Here is a 23837-nt window from a genome sequence, read left to right as displayed (position 1 = left end):
GGCTCCCCATTGAAGCGAGAATTAAATACAAAGTTGCGTGTCTCTGCTGTTCTGCTTTCCACTCCACAGGACCTATCTATCTTTCTGACCTTATCAGTGCTTACTCTACCTCAAGAGCTCTCCACTCTTTCTCTGAACGTTTTCCTTCTGAAACTTCCTCGTGTCAGTACAAGAACCTGTGGTGAACGTTCTTTCCTTTTTGCTGTTCCTCACATCTGCAACAACTCCCTCATCATATCCGTGCATCTGATTCTATCTCTGCCTTTCGCTCTTCACTAAAAACGTATGTTTTTTAAAACCTATCTATAAGCACTTTGTTTCCTTCTTCTCCAACACCATACCATGCCTTTCAGCTGACTTCGTATGCATGATGAATGAGAGAGGGAGAGTTGGGCAGGGAGGGGTGGCGGCAGTGGTTTTGAGGAAGAGTGGTTATGAATGATTCATGTCATTTGTAACTTTTTCTTTCGTGTAAAGCGCCCTGTGCTTTCAAGAGAGAAAGGGCGCTGTATAAATGGACATTATCATAATCATCATTATTGTTATTACTATCATTATTGTTTTATTGTTGTTGCTGCTGCGGTTATTATTATTATTATTATCATGAAGCTGTGTCACACACACACACACACACACACACACACACACACACACACACACACACGATATTCTCCTCATCCCACCGCTGACCCACCGTCAGGGGCACACAGTCACTCACATGGTAACGTCAGGGGCACACAGTCACTCACATGGTAACGTCAGGGGCACACAGTCACTCACATGGTAACGTCAGGGGCACACAGTCACTTACATTCTTCTAACGTCAGGGGCACACAGTCACTTACATGGTAACGTCAGGGGCACACAGTCACTCACATGGTAACGTCAGGGGCACACAGTCACTTACATGGTAACGTCAGGGGCACACAGTCACTTACATTCTTCTAACGTCAGGGGCACACAGTCACTTACATTCTTCTAACGTCAGGGGCACACAGTCACTTACATTCTTCTAACGTCAGGGGCACACAGTCACTTACATTCTTATAACGTCAGGGGCAACACAGTCACTTACATTCTTCTAACGTCAGGGGCAACACAGTCACTTACATTCTTCTAACGTCAGGGGCACACAGTCACTTACATTCTTCTAACGTCAGGGGCACACAGTCACTTACATTCTTCTAACGTCAGGGGCAACACAGTCACTTACATTCTTCTAACGTCAGGGGCACACAGTCACTTACATTCTTCTAACGTCAGGGGCACACAGTCACTCACATGGTAACGTCAGGGGCACACAGTCACTTACATTCTTCTAACGTCAGGGGCACACAGTCACTTACATGGTAACGTCAGGGGCACACAGTCACTTACATGGTAACGTCAGGGGCACACAGTCACTTACATGGTAACGTCAGGGGCACACAGTCACTCACATGGTAACGTCAGGGGCACACAGTCACTTACATTCTTCTAACGTCAGGGGCACACAGTCACTTACATTCTTCTAACGTCAGGGGCAACACAGTCACTTACATTCTTCTAACGTCAGGGGCAACACAGTCACTTACATTCTTCTAACGTCAGGGGCAACACAGTCACTTACATTCTTCTAACGTCAGGGGCACACAGTCACTTACATTCTTCTAACGTCAGGGGCAACACAGTCACTTACATTCTTCTAACGTCAGGGGCACAGAGTCACTTACATTCTTCTAACGTCAGGGGCACACAGTCACTTACATTCTTCTAACGTCAGGGGCAACACAGTCACTCACATTCTTTTAACGTCAGGGGTACACAGTCACTCACATTATAACGTCAGGGGTACACACTCACTCACATTCTTCTAACGTCAGGGGCACATAGTCACTCACATTATAACGTCAGGGGTACACACTTACATTATAACGTCAGGGGTACAGAGTTACTCACATTATAACGTCAGGGGTACACAGTCACTCACATTCTTCTAACGTCAGGGGTACACAGCCACTCACATTATAACGTCAGGCGTATACAGTCACTCACATTATAACGTCAGGGGTACACAGTCACTCACATTCTTATAACGTCAGGGGTGCACAGTCACTCACATTCTTCTAACATCAGTGGTACACACTCACATTATAACGTCAGGGGTGCACAGTCACTCACATTATAGCATCAGGGTACACAATCGCTCACATTATAACGTCAGGGACACAGAGTCACTCATATTATAACGTCAGGGGTGCACAGTCACTCACATTCTTCTAACATCAGGGGTACACACTCACATTATAACGTCAGGGGTGCACAGTCACTCACATTATAACATCAGGGTACACAATCGCTCACATTATGACGTCAGGGACACACAGTCACTCATATTATAACGTCAGGGGTGCACAGTCACTCACATTATAACGTCAGGGGTGCACAGTCACTCACATTATAACGTCAGGGGTGCACAGTCACTCACATTATAACGCCAGGGGCACACAGTCACGCACATTCTTCTAACGTCAGGGGTACACACTCACATTATAACGTCAGGGGAACACAGTCACTCACATTATTACGTCAGGGGTACACAGTCACTCACATTATAACGTCAGGGGCACACAGTCACTCACATTCTTCTAACGTCAGGGGTACACACTCACATTATAACGTCAGGGGCACACAGTCACTCACATTATAACGTCAGGGGTGCACAGTCACTCACATTATAACGTCAGGGGTACACAGTCACTCACATTATAACGTCAGGGGTACACAGTCACTCACATGATAAAGTCAGGGGTGCACAGTCACTCACATTCTTCTAACGTCAGGGTGCACAGTCACTCACATTATAACGTCAGGGGTGCAGTGTCACTCACATGATAAAGTCAGGGGTGCAGTGTCACTCACATGATAAAGTCAGGGTGTACAGTCACTCACATGATAAAGTCAGGGTGCACAGTCACTCACATGATAAAGTCAGGGTACACAGTCACTCACATGATAAAGTCAGGGTACACAGTCACTCACATTATAACGTCCGGAGCACACAGTCACTCACATGATAAAGTCAGGGGTGCAGTGTCACTCACATGATAATGTTTTATGTTATCAAAAGCGTTTTTGTAAAGCACCTAGAGCAGATTTCTGGATAGTGTGCTATATAAGTATCCATTATTATTATTATTAAAGTCAGGGGTGCAGTGTCACTCACATGATAAAGTCAGGAGCACACAGTCACTCAAGTACTTCAAGTACACAGCAAAAGCAGATTGTGTGATACGCTTAATGGCATTTAATGTGTGCGTTGACTGAGGGGGAAAGGGGGGTGTGCTGGTGGTGGAAGATATTATTCAAGACGTTTACGATCTTTGAAAGTGTATTTGAAAGAATCGTGAGGCAGAAAGTCATCCTCCAACCTCCTGGGCTTTTCTCTGGCTGCCCAATCGCTTGGTGCTGCCCCGGGGATGTGCGTGATGGAAAGGTCTCTGTCTCTCTTTCCGAGCTGAGTTTCCCATCTCTATTTTGTAATTTAAAGATTTGATACGGATAGTAATAATAACAATAACACTAATACCAATGTCATTTTTAATTTTAATATTATTATTATTATTCTAAAGAAAACAGACATTCCTATATCAAATGAAGTGTCTTGGTTTCAGCCCATGGGAACCAAATCTCGATCAGCTCCATGCGTTTATATTATCAGAACAAGCGAATCGAAAAGCTGCAGTTCAGAATCCAAATACGAGGGTCATTCAATAAATAAGGTGAATTTTTCGGTATAAGGACTTCTAATACAGATAGAAGCTTACTTTTTTTTTCTTTTTTTTTTCAACGTAGTCTCCCAGCACTGTCACACACTTTTCCCATCTGTGCACAAGCTTCCGTATTCCCTCAGCGTAAAAATCTTTGGACTGATGTCTCAGCCAGTCGCTCACAACACTTTTGACTTCATCGTCACTTTCAAACTTCGTGCCTCTCGTGAACGCTTTCAAGGGACCAAACAGGTGAAAGTCTGAAGGGGCAAGGTCTGGGCTGTAAGGGGGATGAGGGAGCAGTTCCCAGCCCAGCTCGTTGATGGTCTGCACCGTTCGGGCTGCTGTGTGAGGCCTTGCGTTGTCATGATGCAAGATGACTCTTCTGACTGATGACCCCTGCTTTTGTTCTTCATGTCTTTCTTGACCTGCCTCAGCAGTTCACAGTAGTTGGCACTGTTCACAGTGCTTCCTTTCTCAAGGAATGAAATGGTGATTGGGCCTTGCATATCCCAAAAAACGGTGAGCATCACCTTCCTCGTGGACCGCTGGGACTTGAACTTCTTCTTCACTGGAGAGCCTACGCGCTTCCACTCCATGGACTGCCGTTTGGACTCAGGCTCATAGTGCCAAACCCATGTCTCGTCACATGTGACCACCTTCTTCAGAAACTCATCACCATCCTTCTCATAGCGGCAGAGACACTGCTGGGACAACTCGACCCTCCTCTGTTTGTGCTCTGGAGTAAGCATCTTTGGCACCCACCGGCAGCTGACCTTCGAGTAGCCAAGGTCATCATGGACAATTTTGTGTGCTGTCCCAACAGATAAGCTCAAAGTCCTTGCAATGTCATCCACTGTCACCCTTCTGTCAGACTGAATGAGGTCATTGACTGAGTCTATCACCTCAGGAGACCTCACTTCTGTAGGCCTTCCAGGCCTGTCTTCATCCTCAACACTGCTCCGTCCTTCTTTAAACAATTTAGCCCACTTGTAGACATTTTTTCGGCTGAAACATGTGGCACCATACACAGTTGACATTCTCCTATGAATTTCAACTGGTTTGCACCCTTCAGCAACCAAAAACTTGATAACTGACCGCTGTTCAATCCTGGAGCATGCTTCTTGGTCGGCCATCTTTGTTAATCGCCAAAATTCTCAAAGTTTTTTTTAATCTGCAAAACAAATTAAATCCATGTGAAAAAGAAGTAAAAAAAAAAAAAAAAAAAAAAAAAGAAAAAAAAAGAAAAAAAAAAAAAAAGTAAGCTTCTATCTGTATTCACCTTATTTATTGAATGACCCTCGTATATCCAATCTTGTGTGTGTGTGTGTGTGTGTGACAGACAGGCAGACAGAGAGTGAAGACTTCAAAGACAGCGTTTTCAACTTTATTGTGTTATTTGATATCAAAACCCCGTCACTTTTCTTTTGGAGACGTTTCCAGAAATACCGAACAAACCTGTAGTGAGGGTTAGGCCTGACAGCAGCAGAGAGATAATGAATTAACGTCACAGTAATGACGACATGCACAGCTAATGGTGGCTATCTGGCCTCAATGCGTCACACGTGTGGCGGGGAGAGGTCACACAGAACAGTGCAGATACCGTGCGTACATACCCATCACTCTTCCTCCTCCTCACACCCTCCAAGCCCCCGCCCCTCTCTCTCTCTCTCTGTGCCCCCTCCCACTCTCTCTGAGTCTGCTACCTCATTCTTTCTTGCTCTCCCCCCCCACCCCCATCTCCCGGCCCATCATCTCCCTTCCCCCCTTTCTCCCTCCCTCCTTCGCTCTCTCCCTCCCCCCTTTCTCCCTCCCTCCTTCACTCTCTCCCTCCCCCCTTTCTCCCTCCCTCCTTCACTCTCTCCCTTTCTCCCTCCCTCCTTCACTCTCTCCCTTTCTCCCTCCCTCCTTCACTCTCTCCCTCCTTCACTCTCTCCCTCCCTCCTTCACTCTCTCCCTTTCTCCCTCCCTCCTTCACTCTCTCCCTCCCCCCTTTCTCCCTCCCTCCTTCACTCACTCCCTCCCCCCTTTCTCCCTCCCTCCTTCGCTCTCTCCCTCCCCCCCCTTTCTCCCTCCCTCCTTCACTCTCTCCCTCCCCCCCCTTTCTCCCTCCCTCCTTCGCTCTCTCCCCCCCCCCCTTTCTCCATCCCTCCTTCGCTCTCTCCCTCCCCCCCTTTCTCCCTCCCTCCTTCGCTCTCTCCCTTTCTCCATCCCTCCTTCGCTCTCTCCCTTCCCCCCTCTCTCCTTCGCTCTCTCCTTCCCCCCTACCTCTTCGCTCCTTCCCCCTCTCTCCTTCGCTCTCTCCTTCGCTCTCTCCCTCCCCCCCTCTCTCCCTCCCTCCTTCGCTCTCACCCTTTCTCCCTCCCTCCTTCGCTCTCTCCCTTCCCCCCTCTCTCCCTCCCTCTTCGCTCTCTCCCTTCCCCTCTCTCTCCTTCGCTCTCTCCCTTCCCCCCTCTCTCCCTCCCTCCTTCGCTCTCTCCCTTCCCCCCTCTCTCCCTCCCTCCTTCGCTCTCTCCCTTCCCCCCTCTCTCCCTCCCTCCTTCGCTCAACATGCTGGGACTTCGCAAGCAAAAATTGCTTGAAACCACTCATAAGCATATACAGACGTTCTCTTAAGGTTATTCTCCTCAAATCTTCTATCCATACTAACGACTACAAAGAACTAAACATTCTTCCTTTCCATCTCAAATGTATCTTTAATAAAGGTGTTTCTATGTACAAAATTAAAAAGAAATTAGCACCATCCTACCTTCAGAGGAAATTTCCTGAAAAAAGCGTTCGTGGCAAAAATACCATTTCTATTCCTCGTCCGAGAACTAACCTTTTCCTGTCATCTCTCATGTATTCTGGTGGTAAACTATGGAATGAAATTCCAGACTATCTGTAAAAATAAATCCACCTTGGTATCATTCAAAAAAGAGTACCAAAAATATCTCACGAAACAATTATAAACAATTCTTATATACCGTGTTTTGTTTGAGCTTCTTGAGAGAGCTTCCACACAATAACATTTTTTTCGTTGCTCTCTGACAATATGAACAGGGAAAGGAGCTCAGAAGATTAGTGTATTTCAGCCCGTGTATGCATGCGTGCGTAAGCTGGTGCGTGCGTGCGTGCGTGCGTGCGAGTGTGTGTGTGTGTGTGTGTGTGTGTGTGTGTGTGTGTGTGTGTGACTGATTATATTCCATGCTATTTTTTATGTTTCGTGATTAACTCTTGTTGTTGTTGTTGTTACTGTCTACACCGAGTGTCCGTACCGATTTTTTGTTTCCTTTTTCATCTTTTGTGTGTGTGTGTGTGTGTGTGTGTGTGTGTGTGTGTGTGTGTGTGTGTGTGTGTGTGTGTGTGTGTGTGTGTTTGTGTGTGAGGGAGGGCATGGTGTAAAGAAGCTTCCAGCTTATTCAGTTTACCCTCAATAAAACATTTGTTCATTGTTCATTGCTCTCTCCCTTCCCCCCTGTTTCCCTCCCTCCTTCGCTCTCTCCCTCCCCCCCTGTTTCCCTCCCTCCTTCGCCCTCTCCCTTCCCCCCTTTCTCCCTCCCTCCTTCGCCCTCTCCCTCCCCCCTTTCTCCCTCCCTCCTTCGCCCTCTCCCTTCCCCCTTTCTCCCTCCCTCCTTCGCCCTCTCCCTTCCCCCCTCTCTCCCTTCCCCCTTTCTCCCTCCCTCCTTCGCCCTCTCCCTTCCCCCCTCTCTCCCTTCCCCCTTTCTCCCTCCCTCCTTCGCCTCTCCCTTCCCCCCTTTCTCCCTCCCTCCTTCGCCCTCTCCCTCCCCCTTTCTCCCTCCCTCCTTCGCCCTCTCCTCCCCCTTTCCCCTCCCTCCTCCCCTCCTTCCCCCCTTTCTCCCTCCCTCCTTCGCCCTCTCCCTCCCCCCTTTCTCCCTCCCTTCCTTCGCCCTCTCCCTTCCCCCCTTTCTCCTCCCTCCTTCGCTCACTCTCCCTTCCCCCTTTCTCCCTCCCTCCTTCGCTCCCCTTTCTCCCTCCCCCTTCGCCCTCCTCCTTCCGCCCTTTTTTCCCTCCTCCCCCCTTCCCTTTCTCCCTCCCTCCTTCGCCCTCTCCCTTCCCCCTTCCCTCCCTCCTTCGCCTCCCCCTTTCTCCCTCCCTCCTTCGCCTCTCCCTTCCCCCTTTCTCCTCCCTCCCCTCTCTCCCTCCCCCTTTCCCCTCCCTCCTTCCGCCCTCTCCACTTCCCCCTCTCTCCCTCCCCCTTCCTCTCCCTTCCCCCTTTCTCCCTCCCTCCTTCGCCCTCTCCCTTCCCCCTCTCTCCCTTCCCCCCTCTCTCCCTTCCCCCTCTCTCCCTTCCCCCTTTCTCCCTCCCTCCTTCGCCCTCTCCCTTCCCCCTCTCTCCCTTCCCCCTCTCTCCCTTCCCCCTTTCTCCCTCCCTCCTTCGCTCTCTCCCTTCCCCCTCTCTCCCTTCCCCCCCTCTCCCCCTCTTTCCTTCGCTCTCTCCCTTCCCCCTTTCTCTCCCTCCCTCCTTCGCTCTCTCCCTTCCCCCCTCTCTCCCTCCCTTCCTTCGCCCTCTCCCTTCCCCCCTCTCTCCCTCCCCCTCTCTCCCTCCCCCTCTCTCCCTCCCTCCTTCGCCCTCTCCCTTCCCCCCTCTCTCCCTCCCCCTCTCTCCCTCCCTCCTTCGCCCTCTCCCTTCCCCCTCTCTCCCTTCCCCCTTTCTCCCTCCCTCCTTCGCCCTCTCCCTTCCCCCTTTCTCCCTCCCTCCTTCGCTCTCTCCCTTCCCCCCTCTCTCCCTCCCCCTCTCTCCCTCCCTCCTTCGCCCTCTCCCTTCCCCCTCTCTCCCTTCCCCCTTTCTCCCTCCCTCCTTCGCTCTCCTCCCTTCCCCCCCTCTCCCCCTCTTTCCTTCGCTCTCTCCCTCCCCCCTTTCTCCCTCCCTCCTTCGCTCACTCCCTTTCTCCCTCCCTCCTTCACTCTCTCCCTTCCCCCCTCTCTCCCTCCCCCTCTTTCCCTCCCTCCTTCGCTCACTCCCTTTCTCCCTCCCTCCTTCACTCTCTCCCTTCCCCCCTCTCTCCCTCCCCCTCTCCCCCTCTTTCCTTCGCTCTCTCCCTTCCCCTCTCTCCCTCCCTCCTTTGCTCACTCCCTTTCTCCCTCCCCCCTTTCTCCCTCCCTCCTTCGCTCACTCCCTCCACCCTCTCTCCCTCCCTCCTTCGCTCTCTCTCCCTTCCCCCTTTCTCCCTCCCTCCTTCGCTCACTCCCCCCCCTTTCTCCCTCCCTCCTTCACTCTCTCCCTTCCACATCTCCCCCTCTTTCCTTTGCTCTCTCCCTCCCCCTCTCCCCCTCACTCCTTCGCTCTCTCCCTTCCCCTCTCTCCCTCCCTCCTTCGCTCACTCCCTTTCTCCCTCCCTCCTTCGCTCAATCCCCCCCCTTTCTCCCTCCCTCCTTCACTCTCTCCCTTCCACATCTCCCCCTCTTTCCTTCGCTCTCTCCCTCCCCCTCTCCCCCCTCCCTCCTTCGTTCTCTCCCTTCCACCCTCTCTCCCTCCCTCCTTCGCTCACTCCCTCCCCCCCTCTCCCCCTCTTTCCTTCGCTCTCTCCCTCCCCCCCTCTCTCCCTCCCTCCTTCCCCCCTCTCCCCCTCCCTCCTTCGCTCTCTCCCTCCCTCCTTCGCTCGCTCCCTCCCTCCTCTCTCCCTCCCCCCCCTCTCCCCCTCCCTCCTTCGCTCTCTCCCTCCCCCCTTTCTCATGCATATACATACACCCTCTCTCTGTCTCTGTCTCTCTCTCCACATGGAGCTGTTGGTATAAAATTTACAGGCACGCAGAGTTCAGGAAACTGAGTTGTTTTCACTTTGCTTACTTACTTTACTTTTTCCTTCCGATTGTAGCGGTGGGCGTCGCGGGGAGATACAGTTGTCTGGCACTGGAATGTGAGCGTTGGTAGGTAAATGGCGTTGATGAGTTTCGCCTTGGTGCTCATGGGGATGCTGGGATGTTTCAAGAGAGGGGCGAGTTGGTAGCTGACTGCGTTGGCTTTCTGGCATCTGGTCTCTATTTCTCTGTCTAATTTGCCGCTTTCAGTGAAGATGCTGCCCAGGTACTTGAATTCGCTTGCTTGCTTCACCTGGGTTCCATTGATGCTGATGTCCAATTTTTCTGGTCTCCTACTGACGGTCATGACCTCCGGGTCTTACTGCCGCTGATCTTCATGTTGTAGTTCTCGCAGCTTGTGTTGAGCTGGTCTGTGTGCTCTTGTAGCTGTGTCTTGTCGTTGTTCATCATTGCCTGGTCGTCGGCAAACATGAGTTCATTGAGTGCCTCAGGGTCTGGGTTGGCCTCCTTTGTAATCTGGTCCATGTAGATCACGAAGAGCAGAGGGGAGAGACTGCAGCCCTGCCTAACCCCCGATGTTACTGGAAACCAGTCAGATGTTCCACTGGTGGTGCGGACTGCGCTCCTGCTGTTGGCGTATATGGCTGGGATGTTGTCTAGTTGTGCCCCTTGACGTCGTACTGCTTGAGGACCTTCCACAGCTTGTCTCTGTTGACTCGAAGGCTTTTTCCTGATCCACGAATACGAGTTGGAGATCTTCTTCGTATTCCATGGCCTTCTCACACAGTTGTCGGAATGCAAAGATCGCATCGGTGCACCCTCTTCCTTTTCTGAAGCCGAACTGGGCGTCACTGAGATGTTCTGTTTTCGCTCAAGTGCGCTGCTCCAGGATCTTTGCATACATTTTCCCTACGTGGCTGAGTAGTGATATGCCTCTTTAGGAGCTGCAGCCTTTCTTGCTGCCCTTCTTCCATATTGGCACCACTATTGCATTTTGCCAGTCTTCTGGTACTTTTCTCTCCTCCCAAGCTTTCTGAAAGATGGTAGTGAGCCACTGTATTCCGGTTTCACCGCAGGCAAGGATGGCTTCAGTTGTAATGCCATCGTCTCCTGCTGCCTTGCCTTTAGGACTGGTCCTCACTGCTTTTCTCACTTCACTCTCCAGGATGGTAGGTTCCGAGTGGTCTGGGTGGCTGGGGGTGAACCGGGACTGTGTGTCCTGTGCCTGTACTCCTGATGGGTTCAGTAGGTCTTTGAAATAGTCTTCCCATCTCTTCATTATCTTTTCTTCTTCATGCAAAGCTTCTCCGTTTGCATCATTGATGACACTTTGCTGCATCGCATATTGAGAACAAGACCCAGCTCCAGTCAAAGAAAAACACACAAAAATCGCCCACTGGTCATAAAAAAATGATTTTTAAAACCTGACAGAAACTTGTTTTCCAGATCTGGGATTGTTGTATTTATTTGTTTTATCTTCGTTTTCTATGCTCGTTTAAAAATGAGTGTTGGTACCAGTCTTGTCCGAAACTTCAGTGTGGTGAGATGCTGGAACCAGACCGCTGACATACAACAATACAACAATTTGACATATCAATCAATCAACCAATCAATCAATCCCAGATCTGTGATTTTATAAATATTACTACTTCCCTGTTTTTCCCTACTTATTTTTATAATGACAAACTGTGTCCAAATGATGTAACTACTGTTGTATTCCAGGTCTTGTTGAAGAAAGATTCCAGTCATCAGCATACACAATACTGCATGGCGAAGCATGGACATTTGGAGAACTATCATTTTCCATGTAATCGACATCATTTATGAAATACCAAATAAAGTTGGGTTGAGTGTAGGACCCTGACGTACAGTCCGTTCGATGCTGATGCCCTGTGACTATTTGACTCATGGTGCCCACATACATGCCTTTCAAACATCATCATGTGCTGAGTCCTGCTGATTCTGTTTGACTCATGGTGCTCACATACATGCCTTTCAAACATCATCATGTGCTGAGTCCTGCTGATTCTGTTTGACTCATGGTGCCCACATACATGCCTTTCAAACATCATCATGTGCTGAGTCCTGCTGATTCTGTTTGACTCATGGTGCTCACATACATGCCTTTCAAACATCATCATGTGCTGAGTCCTGCTGATTCTGTTTGACTCATGGTGCTCACATACATGCCTTTCAAACATCATCATGTGCTGAGTCCTGCTGATTCTGTTTGACTCATGGTGCTCACATACATGCCTTTCAAACATCATCATGTGCTGAGTCCTGCTGATTCTGTTTGACTCATGGTGCTCACATACATGCCTTTCAAACATCATCATGCGCTGAGTCCTGCTGATTCTGTTTGACTCATGGTGCTCACATACATGCCTTTCAAACATCATCATGCGCTGAGTCCTGCTGATTCTGTTTGACTCATGGTGCTCACATACATGCCTTTCAAACATCATCATGTGCTGAGTCCTGCTGATTCTGTTTGACTCATGGTGCTCACATACATGCCTTTCAAACATCATCATGTGCTGAGTCCTGCTGATTCTGTTTGACTCATGGTGCTCACATACATGCCTTTCAAACATCATCATGTGCTGAGTCCTGCTGATTCTGTTTGACTCATGGTGCTCACATACATGCCTTTCAAACATCATCATGTGCTGAGTCCTGCTGATTCTGTTTGACTCATGGTGCTCACATACATGTCTGTCATCTTTCACTTGGAACTAGTCATTTTCTGGAACATTGCTTCATACCAAACATTATCAAAACTTGTGTTTTTACCCAAGAAACATAATCTAGCATTTTTCATTTCGTGTTACTTTGTTTAAGATCCTCGATAAGATTCAAATTCGATCAGCTGTTCTGATGTGTGTGTGTGTGTGTGTGTGTGTGTGTGTGTGTGTGTGTGTGGGCGTGTGTGTGTGTGTGTGTGTGTGTGTGTGTGTGTGTGTGTGTGTGTGTGTTTTCGGTGGAACCCATATTGTTCTTTGATTTCAGAAAAAGCGATTCAACGATTTAAAAAAAAATTATTTCTTCTTCTTTCTTTTTTTAAAGTGTGTGTGTATGTGTGTGTGTGTGTGTGTGTGTGTGTGTGTGTGTGTGTGTGTGTGTGTGTGTGTGTGTGCGTGCGTGCGTGCGTGTGTGTGTGTGCGCGCGCGCACACGATTTAAAAAAAAATCTTCTTCTTCTTAATGTGTGTATGTGTGTGTGTGTGCGTGTGCGCGCGCGCTCTCTTCGTTTTCTGTGCTGGTTTTAAAAGAGTGTTGGTACCAGCCTTGTCCAAACCTTCAGTGTGGTGAGATGCTGGAACCAGACCACTAACATAGACTGACCATTTGACCATGCTGTTTTCTTGGCGTTCTGACCCAGACAGGTACAATACCATCCACAGTCTTGATAAATCCACTTTGGTTAGCATGTCTGGGTCTCCAATTTACACGAAACATAGGCACCTCGGTCTATCCCCTCCACTTGACAGAGGCTTCAAAAGTCCCCGAGCGACGACGCAGGCTGCTGTGGAATGATAAACACCGCCATCCAGACTGAAGCCCTGGGCACTTCAGCCTTATTAACCTCGTCCTCCCTTTCTTCTGTGCCGCTCGGAAGAAACGTGAGTGGCGTGAATACAGTTTGCCAATTGAAGGTAGACTAAAAACCTTTCCTTAGGGGACGTGTTGACGGGAACAACGAACTCTGTGTTGTCTGGGATGAGGTGGGTGGACGAGGGAGTGGGGGTGGGAGGTGGGGGGTCAAAGGGAACTCAGAACTCAGAAGGTTTAATGAACATCAGCCTTTGGCCACAATACATATGGCTGGAGGAAAGGGCATGTGGTGGGAGTGGGAGTGATATAGATAATTACAAACATACACACATTTTCTTCATGAAATCAGAAAAAATCATATCCTTCACGTGTAACTGGACTCGAAAGTTATATATGGAAATTTTATGAAACACAATGACATTATTTTATCTAAAAAGTAGTCTTCTGCCTTCTGTTGATTGCATGAAAAACTTACTTGGATAACACGGTGTTAAGCTGCATGACAGCTTTCTTCCCTTTAGGTGCTAAGCGGGTTGTGCCTTTCTTAACACTAATCATATACTGATGTGAAATAAAATCCTAGGTAACAATAATTGTTAACCACCTCTAGTCTTTTTCCGTCATAGAACCAGTCTTCACGTTTTTCTATATATATATATATAAAAAATAAAAAAACAAAAAAACCCCAACTTTTCTAGGGGTCAAAGGGAAGCCTCCCGAGCTGTGTGAGCGGCCTGTGTTGAACAGCACAGTGCAGGAAGGCGGGGTTCTCCTCCACATGCCTGGCTGCTCTCAGGCCGCCACCTCCACACAGCGCCGCCACCTCCACACAGCGCCGCCACCTCCACACGCCACCTCCACCTCCACACGCCACCTCCACAAAGCGCCGCCACCTCCACACAGCGCCGCCACCTCCACACGCCACCTCCACACAGCGCCGCCACCACAGCGCCGCCACCTCCACACAGCGCCGCCACCACACAGCGCCGCCACCTCCACACAGCGCCGCCACACCGCCACCTCCACACAGCGCCGCCACCTCCACACAGCGCCGCCACCTCCACACGCCACCTCCACACAGCGCCGCCACCTCCACACAGCGCCGCCACACCGCCACCTCCACACAGCGCCGCCACACCGCCACCTCCACACAGCGCCGCCACCTCCACACAGCGCCGCCACACCGCCACCTCCACACAGCGCCGCCACCTCCACACAGCGCCGCCACCTCCACACAGCGCCGCCACACCGCCACCTCCACACAGCGCCGCCACCTCCACACAGCGCCGCCACAAGTCACAGGTCCCGATCCTTAGTTATCACAGTCAGGGGTCAGCCAGCAAATCGCTTCTCCTTCACACTTATAACACTTCCACAACCTCCCGTCCACTCGTCAATTAGTCTTTGAAACAGGTCCTTGGTAAAGGGGAGGGGTGGGGTGGGGGGGGGTGGGGGGGGGGAATTATGACGCATGGAGGACTTGACGTCAATGACTGACTGGGTGCTTCACTTCCAGTGGTCAGTCAGTCTGTCACAAAGGTGTCGGGCCCCAGTGCAAAGAGGAATGACCACACCCTAACAACTGAAAAAGGTTCTCGCTCCCAGACGGTAATTCACACACACACATCCTGCCTCTGTGCCTGCAGGCCGTGACGGTCCGGGTCCTGACCACTAACAGGTCTTCTGTCGTCGTTGCTTCAGTTCCCACGGTCAGTTAGCGCACTTAAAAGAACCCGCGGCAATAAGAGAGTTTTCATTGTATGAAAAACAACTCTAATATACGCGCGCGCGCGCGCGCGCGTGTGTGTGTGCAAGCGTACTGAAAAAGCTGACTGAATGACTCAGGAAACGAACGATAAGCGCCAAAAGGCAGCAGTCACTCGGTCCTACCCTTGCAGGCAGCCTATTTGTAAAGCACTTGGAGCTTGATCTCTGACCCATCACAGGCGCCATTTACTGAGGTATCACTATCAATAATGTCCAGGGCTAGGCCTTCACAACTCTTCAGAAAAACCTTTTTCGGACAGAGGAGGAAGGTAAGGGGTGGGGGAGAGAAGTGGGACTGTACATGCTGGGTACTTTACTTGTTCATACCACCAACCGGAAGCAAACGTGGATCACGAATGGAGAGTTCCGTAATTATATATGCGCGTCACATCATCTGTGCTCTTGAAGTTGCAAGCAACAAAGGCGATCGAGACAGGCAGATTTTTTTTTTTTTTTTTCGTATACGATGGCACTTCATTGTATAGAGTTTGGTTGTAGCAATGGAGGCTGTCTACTGAAGAAATGGATGGCAGCACATTTTGCTGCTTTGTCGATCGTCGTTGGCATTGCTCGCGATTTCGAGTGAGTTAGATGCGCATGCTCAAGATCCAGGATAGACTATTGTGTCCTTTTTTTCTGTGTGTATCTGCACGCGAAAGAGATCACAGCATCACGTGTTTCATGAATGCCGATCTGGATTATCTGAAACAACATCCAGGATTAACCTACTCTGGACGGGCAGAGCGCTGGACAATCTGACGGTCCTGGGTTCGATGGAGGGTTAAGAGAAGAAATCGATTTTTCTCACCTCCCAGGTCAATATGTGTGCAGGCCTGCAAGAGCCTCAATCCCTATTTGTGTAGACACATGCAGAAAAAGGAATAGAATACGCACGTTAAAGATCCCGTAATCCAAGTCAGCAAGCGGCGGGTTATGGAAACATGAACCCATCACGCAGGTCCTCGAAAACGGAAGATGACCAAGTATGATACGGCCAGCCTGGTACATGTCAGTGATGGTGGACGTTGCAGCCCGCGGCAAAGGCAAAAAGAAAGAACTCACTGTGTACTTTGGAGATTCAAATATGAAAGTCAGACACACAACTTGCTGTGTAGGGTTATCATATTATTTTATATTGTGGTTGGTGATGCCACAGTTCAGTTTTCTAAATCAGCAAGGAACCTTGGAGTCATTCTTGACTCAAACCTCAGCATGCATGCTCAGGTAGTAAATCTGGTATGCATAGTCAATTGTGAACTTCAACTCTATCCGTCAGTACCTTTCTGTTGAAACTACTAAAACTCTTATTTCTGTTTTTGTGCTGTCGCGAATTGACTACTGTAGTTCGCTTCTCATAGGCTGTCTACAAAATATTCTTCAGCGATTTCAAAAACTTCAAAACAATGCTGTCCGTCTGACTCTCAGAGTCCCACGTACTGATCACATTTCTGCCAACCTCCGCACTCTACATTGGCTCCCCATTGAAGCGAGAATTAAATACAAAGTTGCGTGTCTCTGCTATTCTGCTTTCCACTCCGCAGGACCTACTTATCTTTCTGACCTTGTCAGTGTTTACACTCCCACAAGAAATCTCCGCTCTTCCTCTGACTGTTACCTTTTGAATCTTCCTCGTGTCAATACAAGAACCAATGGTGAACGTTCTTTCTTCTTTGCTGCTCCTCACATCTGGAACAAACTTCCTCATCATATCCGTGCATCTGATTCTATTTCTGCTTTTCGCTCATCACTAAAGACTCATCTTTTTAAAACCTATCTATAAGTACTCTCAGCTTCCTTTTCTCCAACACCACCCATGTCAGCTCACTTTGGATGTATGTAGAGTGGGAAAAGGAGAGTGTGAGTGAGGGGAGGGGGTTTTGAGAAAGAGTGGCCATGAATGTTTTATGTTACTTGTAATATTTTTCTTTCATGTAAAGCGCCCTGAGCTCTTAGTGAGAAAGGGCGCTGTATAAATGTACATTATTATTATTAGTAGTAGTAGTAGTAGTAGTATCCACACACATCCACACATTTCTTTGCCCTCTGTGTACCCGCAGGGTGTGTCGCTGAAGAATCGATCTGCACAATCACCAGAAGGACCTTGTAAGTCCATCATTTCTGGCAATACCCCCCCCACTATTTATCTCACTTTGAGAGAAATCGTGGGATTGCGAGAAAGTGTGGTCGTTTCCCTCCCACGTTTTCTCTTAATTGCGAGAAATTGTGGGGAGCACCCCCACGATTTCTCAATTTGTGAGAAAGCTTGGGAACCCCCCCCCCCCCCCCCACCTCCACCCCCCTTATTTTTTATTAAAAATATTACTTTGTCATCGGAGTTGGTTTTTTGTCTTTTCCGAATGCAAATCTGAGAGAGAGAGAGAGAGAGAGAGAGAGAGAGAGAGAGAGAGAGAGAGAGAGAGAGAAGAAATGGGGGTGGGGAGCGACGTCAACAATGACAGTGGCGTTATCAAAGACGTCAACAATGACAGTGGTGTTATCAAAGACGTCAACAATGACAGTGGCGTTATCAAAGACGTCAACAATGACAGTGGTGTTATCAAAGACGTCAACAATGACAGTGGCGTTATCAAAGACGTCAACAATGACAGTGGTGTTATCAAAGACGTCAACAATGACAGTGGTGTTATCAAAGACGTCAACAATGACAGTGGTGTTATCAAAGACGTCAACAATGACAGTGGTGTTATCAAAGACGTCAACAATGACAGTGGCGTTATCAAAGACGTCAACAATGACAGTGGCGTTATCAAAGACGTCAACAATGACAGTGGCGTTATCAAATCAAAGACGTCAACAATGACAGTGGTGTTATCAAAGACGTCAACAATGACAGTGGTGTTATCAAATCAAAGACGTCAACAGTGACAGTGGCGTTATCAAAGACGTCAACAGTGACAGTGGTGTTATCAAAGACGTCAACAATGACAGTGGCGTTATCAAAGACGTGAACAATGACTGGTGTTATCAAAGACGTCAACAATGACAGTGGCGTTATCAAAGACGTCAACAATGACAGTGGTGTTATCAAAGACGTCAACAATGACAGTGGCGTTATCAAATCAAAGACGTCAACAATGACAGTGGCGTTATCAAAGACGTCAACAATGACAGTGGCGTTATCAAATCAAAGACGTCAACAATGACAGTGGTGTTATCAAAGACGTCAACAATGACAGTGGCGTTATCAAATCAAAGACGTCAACAATGACAGTGGTGTTATCAAAGACGTCAACAATGACAGTGGCGTTATCAAAGACGTCAACAATGACAGTGGTGTTATCAAAGACGTCAACAATGACAGTGGCGTTATCAAATCAAAGACGTCAACAATGACAATGGCGTTATCAAAGACGTCAACAATGACAGTGGCGTTATCAAATCAAAGACGTCAACAATGACAGTGGTGTTATCAAAGACGTCAACAATGACAGTGGTGTTATCAAAGACGTCAACAATGACAGTGGCGTTATCAAATCAAAGACGTCAACAATGACTGGTGTTATCAAAGACGTCAACAATGACTGGTGTTATCAAAGACGTCAACAATGACAGTGGCGTTATCAAAGACGTCAACAATGACAGTGGTGTTATCAAAGACGTCAACAATGACAGTGGTGTTATCAAAGACGTCAACAATGACAGTGGTGTTATCAAAGACGTCAACAATGACAGTGGCGTTATCAAAGACGTCAACAATGACAGTGGCGTTATCAAAGACGTCAACAATGACAGTGGCGTTATCAAAGACGTCAACAATGACAGTGGCGTTATCAAAGACGTCAACAATGACAGTGGCGTTATCAAAGACGTCAACAATGACAGTGGCGTTATCAAAGACGTCAACAATGACAGTGGCGTTATCAAAGACGTCAACAATGACAGTGGCGGTTATCAAAGACGTCAACAATGACAGTGGCGTTATCAAAGACGTCAACAATGACAGTGGCGCAACAATGACAGTAGGTGTATCAAAAGGGACGTCAACAATGACAGTGGCGTTATCAAATCAAAGACGTCAACAATGACAAATGGCTTATCAAAGACGTCAACAATTGACAGTGGCGTTATCCAAATCAAAGGACGTCAACAATGGGACAAGAGGTGTTATCAAAGGACGTCAACAATGAAGAGGCGGTTCAAATCAAAGACGTCAAAATGACAGTGGCGTTATCAATAGACGTCAACTAAATGACAGTGGCGTATCAAAGACGTCAACAATGACAGTGCGTTATCAAAGACGTCAACAATGACAGTGGCGTTATCAAATCAAAGACGTCAACAATGACAGTGGTGTTATCAAAGACGTCAAAATGACAGTGGCGTTATCAAAGGGACGCAACAATGACAGTGGCGTTATCAAAGACGTCAACAATGACCAGTGCGTTATCAAAGACGTCAACAATGACAGTGGCGTTATCAAATCAAAGACGTCAACAATGACAGTGGTGTTATCAAAGACGTCAACAATGACAGTGATGTTATCAAAGACGTCAACAATGACAGTGGTGTTATCAAAGACGTCAACAATGACAGTGGTGTTATCAAAGACGTCAACAATGACAGTGGCGTTATCAAAGACGTCAACAAGGACAGTGGTGTTATCAAAGACGTCAACAATGACAGTGGTGTTATCAAAGACGTCAACAATGACAGTGGTGTTATCAAATCAAAGACGTCAACAATGACAGTGGCGTTATCAAATCAAAGACGTCAACAATGACAGTGGTGTTATCAAATCAAAGACGTCAACAATGACAGTGGCGTTATCAAAGACGTCAACAATGACAGTGGCGTTATCAAATCAAAGACGTCAACAATGACAGTGGCGTTATCAAATCAAAGACGTCAACAATGACAGTGGCGTTATCAAAGACGTCAACAATGACAGTGGCGTTATCAAAGACGTCAACAATGACAGTGGCGTTATCAAAGACGTCAACAATGACAGTGGCGTTATCAAATCAAAGACGTCAACAATGACAGTGGTGTTATCAAAGACGTCAACAATGACAGTGGTGTTATCAAAGACGTCAACAATGACAGTGGTGTTATCAAAGACGTCAACAATGACAGTGGCGTTATCAAAGACGTCAACAATGACAGTGGTGTTATCAAAGACGTCAACAATGACAGTGGTGTTATCAAAGACGTCAACAATGACAGTGGTGTTATCAAATCAAAGACGTCAACAATGACAGTGGCGTTATCAAATCAAAGACGTCAACAATGACAGTGGCGTTATCAAAGACGTCAACAATGACAGTGGCGTTATCAAATCAAAGACGTCAACAATGACAGTGGCGTTATCAAAGACGTCAACAATGACAGTGGTGTTATCAAAGACGTCAACAGTGACAGTGGCGTTATCAAAGACGTCAACAGTGACAGTGGTGTTATCAAAGACGTCAACAGTGACAGTGGTGTTATCAAAGACGTCAACAATGACAGTGGTGTTATCAAAGACGTCAACAATGACAGTGGCGTTATCAAAGACGTCAACAATGACAGTGGTGTTATCAAAGACGTCAACAATGTACGGTGAAAGTGATGACAAAGTACTAGTTTTTTTGTTTTTTTAAGTGTGAATGTATGTGCATGTCAGTGAGTAAGCGAGTGAGTGAGTGAGTGAGTGTGTGTGTGTGTGTGTGTGTGTGTGTGTGTGTGTGTGTGTGTGTGTGTGTGTGTGTGTGTGCGTGCCGCGTGCGTGCGTGCGTCACAGTGTGTGTGTGTGTGTGTGTGTGTGTGTGTGTTGGGCAGGTTGAAAGGGTTGGCATGAGGGTTAGCGACAGATTTGCACTGTTAAACATGGCGTGTAACTGAATCATACATTAACATGGGAATACAGGCTACAAATTCATAGAATGGGCATTGACTAAAGTCAAGATTTGGTATTTCTGATAGTGCAACACACAGTTTCAGATTATATCATTATAAATGAATTTGTATACACGTACTGTCGATTATGCAATATGAATAAGGAAGATGAATTTCATTACGTCAGTTGCCCTGCCTTAAAACTCATCCAACCCTGTGAGAGGCGCGCGCCGCTGATTGCTGTTCTCCGCCGGAGCCCGCCTGACAAACGGGCGAAGAAACCCTTTTATTTAACCGACTCGTCAGTTCATTATTATGCATTAAACTGGAAGTAACTCCAACTTAACTTCCTTCCACACTTGCATGCGAAGTTTCGCTCCGAAAATCGAACGATTTGTGTGATTTTATTCGGCTGTACGCATCGATATGGTAAAATGTCAAAGGTTTACTGCGCAGTAAATGCGCAGTGAAATTATGATGGACTCTTGCAGCGAATCCAACCCATATAATCAGTGACGATTTGTCTTATAATTCATCTGATACTTCTCAGTTTGGGAAGGAAGATGAAAGTGAACGAGATGAAATTAGCAACCGGTCCAGACAAAGTGGCGGACATTTCAATCAAGAAGATAGCCCACAACCTTCAACATCGACAGAAGCTGACATTTTACTATTTCTGTTTTTGATTTAAAGTTACCGTGAAGTAAGCTATTGCATCACTCGTCTTCAGACTTCAACAATGTGTGTCAAAATTATATTTCAGTCATTATGTGAAGTTCGGTAGCTATTGGTTGAGCGACTGCTATAAATTTGTGCCTGAAGTGAAGCACCCCTTCCCGTTGATGCAGCCAGGCCAAAACATGCCAGGCTAGCTGGGAGGATTGCACAGGCAGAAGACCTTGAAGGGCTGAAAGGGTTATGACGAAGTGACCACAGACAGTCTGAACTGCGGTTCGACTGAAATGTAGAGATCCTAATTTTAGATTTGGTGTCAAGTCATGAGTCTACTCCGCGGCACAAATTGTTCATCTACAGATTGTATGAAGCATTCAGGACCGGAGATTGAATTTGGTTATTACGAAAATAACGCTAAAAAATATTGTATTGGTTATTATTATTATTATTATGATTATTATTATTTTCGCTGTTGTTCTTGTTGATTTTAGCTGTTGTTTTGTGTGTTTTTCTTCAGTCCTAGTGAACCCATTCAGAAAAGGGGTTTGATCTGACAACAACAATAAAATCACTATTGTTATCTTTATCGTTGTCGTCTCTCTCACTCTTTCTCTCTGTGTCTCTGTCTGTTTGTCTGTCTCTCTGTCTCATGTGTGTGTGTGCCTCTCTCTCTCTCTCTCTCTCTCTCTCTATATATATATATATATATATATATCTATGTGTGTGTGTGTGTGTGTGTGTGTGTGTGTGTGTGTGTGTGTTTGCGAGTGTCTGTTCGTTCCAGAGTGAATGTGTCCATGAAAAACACGCGTGAATACACATGTGCACCGCTTTCGCTCAGCACTGTGTCAGGAGACACATCACACACACACACACACACACACACACACACACACACACACACACTCACACACACACACACACACACACACACACACACACACACACACACACACACACACACACACACACACACACACACACACACACACACACACACACACACACACACACACACAGAACTTTCCACTGCCAGACCGTTATCGGAGGCCGACTCATTGAACAGCTTCATGTCCAGCTCCCTATCACCTCCTAAATCTCCTCCAATGAAAACCCAGCGGCAGATAATCCACATTCTCCGCGTCCTTCCCATATGGCCACACAGCAGTTATCCGCCCCTGAACACACTCCCCTCCACTGGGGACACATTTTGTCGTCATGGAGCCGCGCTAAACACCCGTCTTTAGAACTCTCTGGACGACGATAACATTTTCTGTGGATTTGCCTCCATGAGTTGTGTGTCTGGAACCTGTGTGTTGTGTCTGAGGGAAGGGAAGAATTAAGCGTGACAGGAACGTGAGTCTGAACCTGTGTGGAAAATAACTTCAGCAACAGTTCAGCGGTAGTGGTGGTGATCCACATAGTTTGATAACTTAGTGTGTCTGTCAGTGTATTTATTAACATGTAAAAACCTGTAATGTCTACAAATGGCAGTTATAATGCCTTCACACATCCCCATCAGAACAAAGCGGTCAAAGCGCAGACATGACCAAGACCAGTTAATAATTGAAACTTCAAAGTATGAAAATCACCGACCAGACTGTATATATCTTCTTTTATTGCGATTTTTTTTTTTAAAGAGTACGATTCCCCCCACCCCAACCCCTGACCGATGCAAGGCACTGTGTGCCCAAGTTATGTGAACACTGTTAACCCCCTGACTGATGTAAGGCACTGTGTGCCCAAGTTATGTGAACACTGTTAACCCCCTGACCGATGCAAGGCACTGTGTGCCCAAGTTGTGTGAACACTGTTAACCCCCTGACTGATGCAAGGCACTGTGTGCCCAAGTTGTGTGAACACTGTTAACCCCCTGACTGATGCAAGGCACTGTGTGCCCAAGTTATGTGAACACTGTTAACCCCCTGACCGATGCAAGGCACTGTGTGCCCAAGTTATGTGAACACTGTTAACCCCCTGACTGATGCAAGGCACTGTGTGCCCAAGTCATGTGAACACTGTTAACCCCCTGACTGATGCAAGGCACTGTGTGCCCAAGTCATGTGAACACTGTTAACCCCCTGACTGATGCAAGGCACTGTGTGCCCAAGTTGTGTGAACACTGTTAACCCCCTGACTGATGCAAGGCACTGTGTGCCCAAGTTGTGCGAACACTGTTAACCCCCTGACTGATGCAAGGCACTGTGTGCCCAAGTTGTGCGAACACTGTTAACCCCCTGACTGATGCAAGGCACTGTGTGCCCAAGTTGTGTGAACACTGTTAACCCCCTGACTGATGCAAGGCACTGTGTGCCCAAGTTGTGCGAACACTGTTAACCCCCTGTCCGATGCAAGGCACTGTGTGCCCAAGTTGTGTGAACACTGTTAACCCCCTGACTGATGCAAGGCACTGTGTGCCCAAGTTGTGTGAACACTGTTAACCCCCTGACTGATGCAAGGCACTGTGTGCCCAAGTTGTGTGAATGCCGTT

At 47.7% G+C, this 23837-nt stretch overlaps 1 protein-coding gene across 1 annotated transcript; it reads right to left on the bottom strand.

Moving 5' to 3' along the window:
* Nucleotides 1-10449: 10449 nt before the first annotated feature.
* Nucleotides 10450-10791, bottom strand: LOC143275822 (uncharacterized). Its single transcript, XM_076580100.1, has one exon. The coding sequence runs from the start codon at nucleotides 10789-10791 to the stop codon at nucleotides 10450-10452; it is 342 nt and encodes a 113-aa protein (XP_076436215.1).
* Between the last annotated feature and the right edge of the window lie 13046 nt (nucleotides 10792-23837).

The sequence above is a fragment of the Babylonia areolata genome, chromosome 31 (genome assembly GCF_041734735.1).
Source record: "Babylonia areolata isolate BAREFJ2019XMU chromosome 31, ASM4173473v1, whole genome shotgun sequence".
NCBI lineage: Eukaryota > Metazoa > Mollusca > Gastropoda > Neogastropoda > Buccinidae > Babylonia > Babylonia areolata.
Note: the sequence above shows the minus strand (reverse complement) of the source record. Positions and strands in the feature narration are given on the sequence as shown.